At 36.5% G+C, this 12,738-nt stretch overlaps 1 protein-coding gene across 1 annotated transcript; it reads left to right on the top strand.

Annotated features, from left to right (window-relative positions):
- Positions 1–208: 208 nt before the first annotated feature.
- Positions 209–1,168, top strand: foxb2 (forkhead box B2). The gene has a single exon (XM_034118653.1). The coding sequence runs from the start codon at positions 209–211 to the stop codon at positions 1,166–1,168; it is 960 nt and encodes a 319-aa protein (XP_033974544.1).
- Positions 1,169–12,738: the final 11,570 nt, after the last annotated feature.

Below are 12,738 nucleotides of genomic sequence, written 5' to 3' on the forward strand. Positions count from 1 at the left end.
TTGACAGCAGCGGGCCTCGAGGCTACTGTATAGAAATAACAACAATTTACCAGCTTCTTATCGGATGGCACAGCACTTTGGATCAGATTCGTCAGATGGAGACTGAAATTAAAACTGTCAAATTAGCTACTTAAAATATAGCACTTCAAATATATCTTAAAGGCTGTTTTATTTAACAATTTAAACTTATAGAAAACAGTATCCAGTCATGCCTCGTCCTGGGAAGAACTCTTACAGCGACCAGAAGCCTCCATACTCCTACATATCACTGACAGCGATGGCTATCCAAAACTCATCCGAAAAGATGCTGCCACTGAGTGACATTTATAAGTTCATCATGGACCGGTTTCCTTATTATCGAGAGAATACTCAACGATGGCAGAATTCCCTGCGACACAACCTGTCCTTTAACGACTGCTTTATCAAGATCCCTCGGCGGCCCGATCAGCCCGGGAAAGGCAGCTTCTGGGCTCTCCACCCGGAGTGCGGTGACATGTTTGAGAACGGCAGCTTCCTGAGGAGACGAAAGCGCTTCAAGGTGCTTCGGGCTGAGCAAATGGCCTGCAAGAGCTCCCCGATGATGCATTACTTTCACCATCACCACCACCACCCGGGAAGCAAGCTGGGCACAGCATCCGGCCATCATGAGCACCCAGCCGGCCCGGCAAGCACCGTGGGTCGAATCCCCCACTTTCAGGGTTATGGGGGCATTACGTGCGCACAGTCCGGCGGGTTTAAACATCCATTCGCCATCGAGAACATTATAGGAAGGGACTACAAGGGTGTGATGGCCAGCGGGCTCCCCCTCACCTCTGTCATGCATCACCTGGGGTACCCGGTGCCCCCTCAACTCAGCAGCGTGGTCAACTCCATGTGGCCGCATGTCGGGATGCTGTCGGAGTCCATGGGTGGCGTGCACATCCCCGCATCATCTGAGTATGCACCCTTCAGTGTGTCAGCGAAGGGCCTGTACCACAATGCCAACGGGCAAACCCTTCCCGCCGTACCTCTGCCAATAAAACCCACCCCATCCCTGGGGCCCATTCCCAGTTTGACCGGGCTTCAGAGTGGCCCTTCCCAGCTTTGCTCAGCGGTCTCACTGATGGAGAAAAGCGACCTGCTTGAAGGGAAAGGACACCCGCTTCACCCGGCTCTCCTGCTGTCCTAACCGGGTAAATTGCGGGTCATTTTTGAAAAGTAACGCAAACAAGAAGGACATTGTTATTGCATAAAGTAAGACAGAATAGGCCTATCAGTGGTGCAGCTGTGGGAGAGTTGTACAAACTAAGTAACATTGTGCTGTGAAATGCATTTTTCATTAGACCCATGTTGATTGAAATCATAATTTATTTGCACAATTTGTGAGGGCATTTACCACATACTGTAATGTGGCACTGATAAATACAATCAGACAAAAGACGCTGAACCCAAAGAAGTCTTTGATTTAGGAGACAACAATCTAAAATGATTTACAATGCAAGCCAACAACTCTGTTTATATATCGTTTGCTCTTATTCTATTGATTCTATTTTAATCTGGCATGCCGATTGGTTGAAGACAAATAGCTCTTCGTGTTTTGTTTTTTTAAAGGCCTGTTGCACTTATTTTGTGTGTTATTTAATAGTAAATTGAAAATGTAATGCTTGTATTATAACAATATTTATCTGAGAATATTCATAAAGAACTTAAAAACAAATCTTTTTTGGTGTTGTAATTATTTAAATACTTGGATTAAGTGTCCACACGTTTTTCGGGGATCACTTTTCACGGATCGTAATTGAAGTCAGTCATAGATGTATTTCATTAAACGGGGGCTTTCTTTTATATTACATTGTGGTGAGATAATGTGATGTCAAAGAAACCACACAATTTCAAGTGCACTCAATAACAATTTGCAGAGTTAAGTATGTTATATATTTTATTTTAACACACACTTATTAATTATTGTATATTATGTATGTACTTAGTTGTGATAATTTTACATTCTACAACATTAAACAATAACAGCACAACCAGTTGCTCTCAGAAATTCATAATTGATGACTTTATAAGTTTACCTTAATTCATACCAGGAGTTTTTCAATACAACAACCATTTAATTAGGACCACTTATTATTTAAATGTAAACTATGCTTAGGCTGCAACAGCAAAGGGGTCATACAGTTATAAGAGGGAAGTCTGGGAGTAATTTTGCATTTTCAAAACATGAAAGTCCCTTGAGCTTTTAAGACTTTGAATTTACTATAACAATAGTTTCTCTTTTGAACATCTAACTATGAGTTGGAGGAAATGTACATTACATATTAAACAATTTAGCAAGAGGATGGAGTAAATGTTCATAATTTTAACATGAAATGTGATTCGACAAATTCAAGATAAAGAAAGTACCTGAGACAAACTTTACTCAAATAAATATTGAGACTAAAGTCAAGCTATCGTCTTCCACAATTAGTCATTAAGTATCCACATCATGACAGCGACACCTTGACATGAATCACATCTTGAATTGGCATTTGGGCTAATTCGTGAGGTGCATATGATCTTCATAAAATGCATATGAGCGGCTTGATAACTTCAAAAGCAAGCAGGGTTATCGGATCAAGTTATTCTCTTTTGTTTGCTCTGTTTAAAAGTAGCTTTGAAGCTTCTCCTCTACAGCCAGCACAAAGCACCAGGTCCAGCCCTCTAAAAATGACTTATATTAAACCTCCTGTCCCCTGTTTAGCATCCCAAAGGCTCCCAAAGCCGACACTATTGTCACACCAGCGTCTGAACAAATAATTGAGATGCACCAGTGGAGGAGAGGCGTGGGAGTGAGGAATTAATATTATTATTAACCTATTTTTGCCTCATTGCTAACAAGCAGGATACATAGTGATTACACATATCTTCTTCTCTCATCTTAATCATCCAGTTTTCTTCCTAATTTTCTCTACTTTTCCTCTATTGCGGCAAGATCTCTAGGTTATCTCTTCAAATCTATCACTTTCTTTTATCTACATACACACATTTTCGCACACACTTTCACTACAGGGTGCCTGTGATTCCTAGTTAAAAGGAACTATTTTTTTTTTGCGTCATGACAAAAGTGGTTGTAAAAAGTGTGTGTGTGTGTGTGTGTGTGTGTGTGTGTGTGTGTGTGTGTGTGTGTGTGTGTGTGTGTGTGTGTGTGTGTGTGTGTGTGTGTGTGTGCGTGCGTTGCTTTAATTCCCCAATCAGCAGGCCTCTATGTCTTTAATAGCCCTCACTGCATTAGTGTGTAATTAAATGCCACTAATTAAGACACAATAAGAGGAGTAATAATGCAGCCATTATTACCCTCCATGATCCTCTGTCCTCACAACACCGTAGTAAGATGCCTCTGGAATCAAAATATCACATGAGGTCTCCTAATGGGCACATGTGTTTATGCACATGCTAATAGGAGGTATATGTGCAGTTTTATTTTAATAAGGGTAGACACTGTGTTGGTTATGTCAAAGCATTTAACAGCATATGTTAAATGACTTTCAGGAAAATTAGATATAAGTGTAGATGCTCTTATTTTTTAAGGAGAAATATTATCGTGTTAAATCCATAGACTGTATATGTAAAAGTTAAATCCCACCCTGTGTCTGGATTTGTGTGCGTTGTATACAATATACAGATTTCGGGAGCATGTGTTCTTAAAACATTTGGATTAAACATAACTATTATTGAAAACAGCTGCATTTGGAAATGATTTGTACCATGAACAGGCATGCACACTTAAAAAAAAAATCTGATTCAAATGTAATCATCAGTTACTGTTATTTCTTATTAAAGGATCAAAACAATCTTAACTGAGTGGAAATAGGCCAGCTCAATAAAGCTTCACTTCACTTGAAATTAATCGGATCTGTAAATTGGATGCGCAAGACGTTTTTGTAGATATGAATTTGAATTAGGAGCTAAATGTCATGTCAAACTCATGTAAAGCATTTTAGAGGAATTACAGTAAATAGAAAAAATAATCAAAACTACAGAGCATTGTTCAGTGTCGTGTCTCACTCCAAAATTAATATCACTACTGGTTATCTACTTTAAAAAATATAAAGATTTAATATAAAATCACACAGACTTCTTAGACAATATTGAACACCACTTTTCAATCACCCGCTTGTGACTATTCTCTAAATATATTAAGATGTTAATGTACAAACGGAGGATCAGCACTTTTTTGGAACCCTTACATCAACACGATATTAGCTTTTACAATACATTCTAATGCACCCAAAAAAATCAGAAGCGAAGGCTTGTAAAAAACATTTACAAAACTAGTTTGGTTACTAAAGCAGGCATACAATAAACAATAACTACAAACTGATAGTGAAAAACATTGATGACTAATGAAAAATAGTTAAAAATGTGTCTTCTATGAGGCGTCAGTTATAAAGGCTGACAGTGATGATGTTTCATTTGAACAATACAAATATAATATTATTCTATATGAACTGTTAGCACTTACAAAACTGTACGGGATATTAATATGAAAACTGTTAATCATGTGAAATATGACTTTAAAATGAATAATAGGAGTCTTATGAATAATTGAAACATTTAGGTCAGAGGTGTTTCACTGTCGCCCTCCGAAACGAAACGTTATGTTCTTGAATAGGCGATGATACATTAGTGGTAATTACCCACACTTCATAGGGGCCAGGATGGCAAATTCTACATGCGTTTTTCTTAATGACCAGCAAGAGCAGGCCATCATAATGAGCAGCTTAATTCATTGATCTGATCCGCTCACTAAATCAAGCACACTGCACACTGCACACATTCACACACATGAACATGAGCAACCTTAAATATTATTCTTTGTTCCAGAGAGCAATCTTTTATTTAATATATTGGCGACATTAGAAAACAGAAGTGTGTTCTAATTTCTTTAAACCTATAATTGCTGTGCAAGGATTCCTTGTTCAGTGGAGCCATTTCAACAATTAATGGAGGCAATAAACTGCATTACAGCAACTACTAACTTTGTTTAACAGTTTTATCAGAGATCAGACATCTGCCGAATTAACTTCATAAAGCCCTTAATATTAAAAGTTTAAACGCATAAAATTGTTTCATCATTGGTTGAAAAGTCTGAATAGAGCGACGGAAGCAAATTAGAAAAAAACTCTCACTACTTGAAATGGGCTCAGGCTTCCTCACATTTCTAAAAGGAGGTAAAATAAGCAGAGACAGTCAAATAAAGAGGGTGAAAAAGAAAAGAAGAAAGAAAAGGAAAGGATGAAAGGACATTGTGAGAGAGAGAGATGTACGGCTATACAAGGTCATTAGCTCTTGATAACCTCTTTCAAAACTAATGAAACTGTAATATTCGTAAGAGGTTTTTCTTTTGTCTCAGATTACAAGATGACTGCTGACCTCCTACTGCAGTCTGACAAGATTTGTACACGAGGAAGAGGCAAAAAGACAGACAGAGACTTGAGAGAGACAAATTACCAAATGCGAATTTATTTGTATTTAATTGATTACGATGTGATGATAAATATAACATGAAAAGGGGTTGAAATTCCTCCCAGTCCAGCTATTCACATTTTCATGGACTGGATATCTCATTGTATTTTTATGTAATGACACTAGTTCAAACTCATAATTGATCTTTTCTTCTACTTTCCCTTTTTAATGTAGGAACTCACATTTTTACCATACAAACACTTATATTTTAGTGTTTCTAAAAATATCTAAAATAAATTACAAACTATATTCCTAATAAAGTAAGATCCAAGTAAGTTATTTGAACTAAGATCTCCCATTATGGGATGCAAATGGTAACACTTTATGGTAAGGGTACATGAATCATCATGAATTCATGCATGACTTAATGCATGAAAAAGCATGAATTCATTCATGTAGTACGTCATGAACTATCAGTAATGTACAAGGATTAATAGTATCTCATGCATGACTTAATGCAGGAACAATACCTTAATTAATGCATCAACTGGTATCTCAATCATCATGACTTCTGAGTTATTAATGATGTTCATGTCTTCTTCATATAGATCTGCAGTTAAAGTGACAGGCCAAAACACTGACCAGTCACAGCCATTCCAAGTGTTGTAATCATGATTAACTAAGCATTATTTTGTCATTACTTCATCATGTTTGTGCCCCTTCAAATAAAGTGGTGACCCGGTCTGTCGGTCACAGCAGTGCATGTATTCTGTTGAATTCAAAGTGTTGTAATCATGATTAACTACAAATCAATAATTTGGCGGCTTAGGGGAAACCGAACTGAGAAACTTTTGAAAGAACATCTTATAGAATGGACTTACTGGCTAGGAAACAGGCATAAGAAAGACCTCTCGGTCGTTGACTGAAGGACATTCAGGCCATGTTTCCCTGATTGAACAACCAAGAGCTCACTGACTTCAGATATGAAGAAGATGGACGTTTCAAGATAGCCCCTGTTCGTGCCTCACATCTATTATCATTACATACAGTATGAGTCAGGTGGTTTTTTCTGAAAGATAAATCCCTGATGATCTATACGCAAGTAATTTCAGTGCATTTTATCTGTTGTGGTCAAGTTAAAATCACAAATAATTCAACAATATAAATATGGTATGATTTACTATTAACTTACTATTGCCATGTATCTTGTGTCTTTGCCGAAAAATGTTATTGCTTTCTTATGTGACATGATATGTGAAAATGTGATCTTGTTGGCTTTGGATTATAAATTAAAGTAATCCTAACTAAATAATTGATAATTGAAATTAAGTCCAAAGTTATGATCTAATTTGCATTTGTAATATTGCCAAATACATGATGCCTAAATAGACATACTGTAAGGGCTGACTTTATTTGAGGGATCACAAAGATGATTGATGCATGAGCACCAAATGGTTAATAAAGGTGATTTCACATAGGCCATTAATCATATGTTATATATCAGTGTAAACGACGGAACAGGTCACCACTTTATTTGAAGGGGCACAAACATGATGAAGTAATGACAAAATAATGCTTAGTTAATCATGATTACAACACTTGGAATTGCTGTGACTGGTCAGTTTGTTGGCCTGTCACTTTAACTGCAGATCTATATGAAGAAGACATGAACATAATTAATAACTCAGAAGTCATGATGATTGAGATACCTTAGTTGATGCATTAATTAAGGTATTGTTCCTGCATTAAGTCATGCATGAGATACTATTAATCCTTGAACATTACTGATAGTTCATGAAGTACTACATTAATGAATTCATGCTTTTTCATGCATTAAGTCATGCATGAATTCATGATGATTCATGTACCCTTACCATAAAGTGTTACCATGCAAATAACTAAAATAAAGAGAGGATTTAAGAGTCTCTTCAAAATATAATCTTCTATCAGATGTCCCGTTGTTATGGAGTTATTGTGTGTGGTGAAAATGTTGTTGTTTGATGACCATATTCATGTGGAAAATAAGTTTGTCTATGACCATAGTTTATATATCGTTTTAGTTTAAATAATCAATATGTAGATCCATGTTTCACCTGCTGCTGCAATTATCTTATTTATGTGTGTCAATGAAATATTTATAGACTTGTTTCACTATATGTAATCAGTTTGTTGATAGAAATACATAAAACATAATGGAGAAATTGTGCTAAGTAAGTAATTATGCATTTTAGTAAACCATTAGCAAAAGTGTTACACAAGGACAATTAATGTGCTATTAATTATCCTATTATTCTGTCTTGAAATTATCATAAGGTTATTATCTCAAATGGCTCTGTATTTTGAAATTGTAATCTTTGTTAACCAATTTGCTAATGTGTCTGCAATTGATATTCCATAACACAAATAATTTGACTTTTGCATTCATACATTCACTTTCATCCAGTTTAATTAAGTTAATTTAAAGACCTGTAGTGTGCCGCACTAAATACTAAAGGTCAAACCCACCATGCAGTAACGCCAGATGCTATTGGTCAGCTAATTAGAGCTTTTTACTTATAACAAGAGATTATGAGCAGTTAGTGAAAGTTATGAATACTCAAAATGTAACTTTATACACCCCAAAAACAGTATGTCACTGGATTCCATTTTGGATTTTCATCAACCGTGTGAATATTGCATTAATTAAACACCAATCTTAAAATATAAATTGTATTTAAACTCATTATTTTAGTGTCACTTGCTGTTCTGATCTGATGGATGCTGAGCAGCTTTACTGGAGCCGTTGGGGGTTAAGCACTTTGCTCAGGGCACCTGGCTATATGAGGGAGAGGCTCTTCCTCCCAAAATGTGCGCATGCAGGTTTTTTTAAATATGGGAAATCAGGGTTAGTGAGCAGTAGAAAACTGTTAAATCTCTCTTTCCAATCTCAAACCAGAGTTAGTAATTGTTCTAACAGTTGAAAGATGGTTTTGATGAGTATTACTTTGTTTCTGTCAAGGTTAAATTAGGTTTTCTTACTATATTACTATTGTTTCTGTAAAAAGACTTTTCATCCAATGTACCACAATCAGCGAGCCCATTTAGCTATCCGTTTCCATCACTTGCTGGAGTTGGACATATATGACAACTGTACTAAGGAATGCTGAAAGTAACCTTTAAAGACAAAAGCCAGATATTAGTGTGTGTAAATGTTTTTTTTTGGCCAATAGGAAAGGGGCTTTATTGGTATGTTGTATTGTCGTGGTACATGTGACAACTTTTATCTGTATATATATGATTCAGTGTTAGCAGGCAGCTGGCATACGGCTACATCTGCTCTTATTTTCGTAATGGTCGCTTTGCCATAATCAGTGCTGTGGTCTTTAATAGTGGGATGAGGGGTCATCAGGGAGATTAACATATTGGCATCAGGCCTGGAGACAGAGAGAAGATGTCAGCGGAGCAAGTCCTACGACAGGTCACTTTGGACTACTGCACATTGCTGTAACTCTTCCTCTCTGTATTTTCTCCATTATGTACCAAATTCTCGTTTTCTGATTATAACTCAAAACATTCATTTTTCTCACTCCTTAATCTGAATCTTCCGCGTCTTCCCTGTCCTTCTGTTTGGTTTCCTCTCTCCCCTTACCTTCCTGTACCCTATCTTTTCAGCCAGTCTGCTCCCCCTTTCTCCTTAATAATTCGACAATGATTCACAGATCTTGGGTCAAATTTTATCAGCCGCCTCTGGCTGAAGTGAATTGTCTCTGCACTGTCCTCGAAGTAAGGTCTTCTCATATCATCTTTAATCTGCCATCTAACTTTATAGGCCCAAATTATTACACTTTATTAGCCTTTTTTACATTTTACTATCAAGTCAAAACAGGTCAATGGTTCAGCTATTCTGGCCTCCTTCCCAATATTTCTCCTTTCAGACTTCCCTGCTTTCTCACTTTCTCTTTTGGAGTTCAGACAAAGAAGTTATCTGGCCAAAAAACTTCAGCAATTTCATCAGAGGTTAAGTGCTTTGCCCATAGCCTCATGTGGCTGCTAAATAACAGTGATTAAAGTGAAATGGAAATGAACAAAGTGTGCCATCAGCTTTTCCACTGTTCAGAGTTTGTACTTGAATTTTAATTCTCATTTCACAATGTCAAAACATAATAATTGGCAGTCTTACAGAGAGAACCATATAACAAAGGTTTGGCTTCCTAAAACTGCTTTGGATCAATGTGGTTACATGAACGTATACAAAGTGACACACTGAGACTATGTGTGAAGAAGGGAATATAAACATGTGCTTTATATGTTTTTGACCAAACATTTAAGCAATCTAAAACACTTCAAATACATACAATTATATATAAGAGTAACTAGTTAGGTTTACATTTCACGTGATGTATGTTAAAGTAATATTGAATTTTGCATGTGACACATGAGGCATGTTCTTTTTCTTGTTTACGCTACTAACTCACAAGAGTGTATAATATATATATAGGCTTTCATTATACCCATTTCTGAGGCTTTTAATATATTGAAATACATTAAACTTCATAATCTTGACTAAAACTGTGTTCATCCTAAATAATGCATGTTTGTTTGGTTTCATAATATAGGTGTACAGTTTTGCCAATTATCTTTCTAAAAGATATTTGAACAAATCATTAGGAGAGTTTAAACACAGAAAGTTTGAAACTGATTTATCATTTGAAATTGGAGCTAGAGATGCTTTAAAGGAAGATTAACCTCATAGAATGACCAACAACTTGGTTTACTGATCTTTCCTGTACCATTCACCACTCAGAACTGAATGACCACACACAGTTAGGAGTAATTCTTCTAACCAAGAAAGAGTCAACTTCCATGAAAATAGAGACAACGTTTCCATTGTGCTTTCTTTGTTAAGGAAGGCTAAAAGTCATTTTTAGCTCTGGGCGGGTGGTTAGTTGGATGAAGTTACAGCCTGTACATCAATTATCATGTAGGCAAATGCAGAGGGAGGTGTGGTTTCATTTTAGGACCTTACTGCTTAAGATTTCTCATGAGACTGTTGCTTAAACTCAGCCACAAGTTGGTTGACCTGCTCCCTAAATAACGCATATCAGGCAAAGACTGTAAATATGTGTTTCAATGAATGTAATAATTATGCATGTAAGCAAGGGTGCAAGGGCTTGGTTGTTAAGTGTAACTATAAAGAAATAATTAAAAAGTCATGTGTTAGGTTTCGGAGTATCACTCTACCAAAATCTTCACTACAAGTTAGTTGAATAAAATACCATTCAATAAGACTTAGCATTTTGGTTGATTAGTTCACGTTTTTTTTTTTCTACACAAAAAATTAACAACAAAAAAAAGTCTTATTTTAAATGCAGAGATCCAGAACAAAAAGGTTTTAACACTAATTCACTTGACAGCGGTTAAGCGTTGGCGACAACGCTCTGTTCTCTTGTTAGCGCTAATTGCAGCTGTGACAGTGGTTAAAGGCAAAGGTCCTTCTCTGACTCCCAATCATTTATCTCTCCATTACAGAGAGCACTCTACTTTTTTATTGGTGTAATGAAGTCGATCTTCACTATCATGAAAAGCCTCCTGACCCTGTGGTGCTCTGGGGGCCCCGGACTCCTTATGAAAATATAACTTCGATGTCACACACACACTGCATGCAAACAGGCAAGCATTCAGGCAGGAATATTGTTTTTCTATTACAGTTTAATTAGAACAAAAGGAAAGGATAATTTCAATGAAGCAAGGAAAATGTGGACTTGGAACAATTTCACTTAAACTTAGATTTTCCTTTCTCTAAATTATTTTTTAGAAACTATAACATTAATAATGTACATACAATATGCAATTTCATAACTATTTCTCACTGATGTCTAAGGTTGCCTGACAGTTAATCTAATCCTTTTACGCCCTCTTGTGGTGGAAGTACTCACATTGTGTAAATGGCCTTCAAGTTCGGCAACCTGGCCTCAGCTGTGTAGAGTCGGAGTATAAAATGCCAGCGTTCGATAACATGAAATAAACCATTACTCACATAGTGAGGTTTAGAAAAAGTCTTACCAACATGACAGATGTTGTTGGATAGAACTGTCTTATGGATTAGTGGATTTTAGGCAATATAACTGAAACAACAAAATCATCTAGACTAGATAAAATTAATGTGGTAAGAATTATCAGAAATACATCATCATAATTTATCAGAACTTCCACATTAAACAAGATGAATGCAATTTAATGGATTCTGAATTCAATTTGGAAGACAATTTATCCACGAGTGCCAATAAAAGACAGTTACAATTTTTGCAGAAAGTAGTAACAAACAAAAACGTTTTGAGGTCACATTTCTTTCTGCTGGGTGTAAAGGAGCCAAGTATGCACGTCAATATAATATATTTACATCTGTCATGTTCAAATAATAATAAAAAGGTGTTTGTTAAACTAACTATAAATAGTATTGGTCTCATTAATACAAAATCACATGTTCCCTGAATTATTTGAAAATATGTGAAAGATTTTTTTACAATAACTTGTTGCCTGGTATAAACCACGTGAGTTATGTGTCCGGACGGCCAGCTGTTTTAAGGTCAATGGGTCTTTGAGGTGGGGGGTGTTCTCTGTGGGCCTGGCACGCTCCTGTCTTTGAACCGCCTTTGAACAAGAGGTCAGCTTCTTTAAAAGCAGATTATACTTCCGCTTCATGGTAACATCAAGTCACACTTCAATGTGTTTTAAGCTAAATAAATAAAAATAAGTAAAGGAAAGGAACGTATAATGTCATACTATTTAATCTTTTAGTGGTGTATTATTAATATTAAAACTTAAGATGTCCTTACATTTGGACTGCAGATGTAAAAATGTAATTATATCAAAGTTTTAACTTGCCAATATTCAAATAGTATTTTAAATGTGAATGCTGCATGTTAAAGTGGAATTTAAATAAGCACAACATTTGCTTTCTTTTCTTTGTGCTGTTTATTCAGTACAATAGGCACATTTCAGTGTTGACGTAAATTCTATCAATGGGAAAGATGCCACTACGTTCATGAAGCATGGCTAAATGCGTATCAATGCACCCGATTCTGATTTCCCACCCACCCACCCAGTCTCCAGCAGACACTGAGTGACTTGATACACTGTGTGTAGTTGTGTGTATGTACGTGTGGCTTGTTTTCTGACGCAGGCAGAGACAGCGAACCAGTGATGCAGAGCCTCACCCTCACCTTTAAAACCATCGTTGTCAAGTCACTGTCACAGACCCGTCACACGAATACAGATCTTTCTTCAAAGGTGGACACATCGAGACCACAGCAGGTAAGGAGATAATGT

The sequence above is a fragment of the Trematomus bernacchii genome, unplaced genomic scaffold (assembly GCF_902827165.1).
Source record: "Trematomus bernacchii unplaced genomic scaffold, fTreBer1.1, whole genome shotgun sequence".
NCBI lineage: Eukaryota > Metazoa > Chordata > Actinopteri > Perciformes > Nototheniidae > Trematomus > Trematomus bernacchii.

What these genes read in the sequence shown, in the direction of transcription:
- foxb2 (XM_034118653.1), top strand. Translation starts at nt 209, where the DNA reads ATGCCTCGTCCTGGGAAGAACTCTTACAGCGACCAGAAGCCTCCATAC.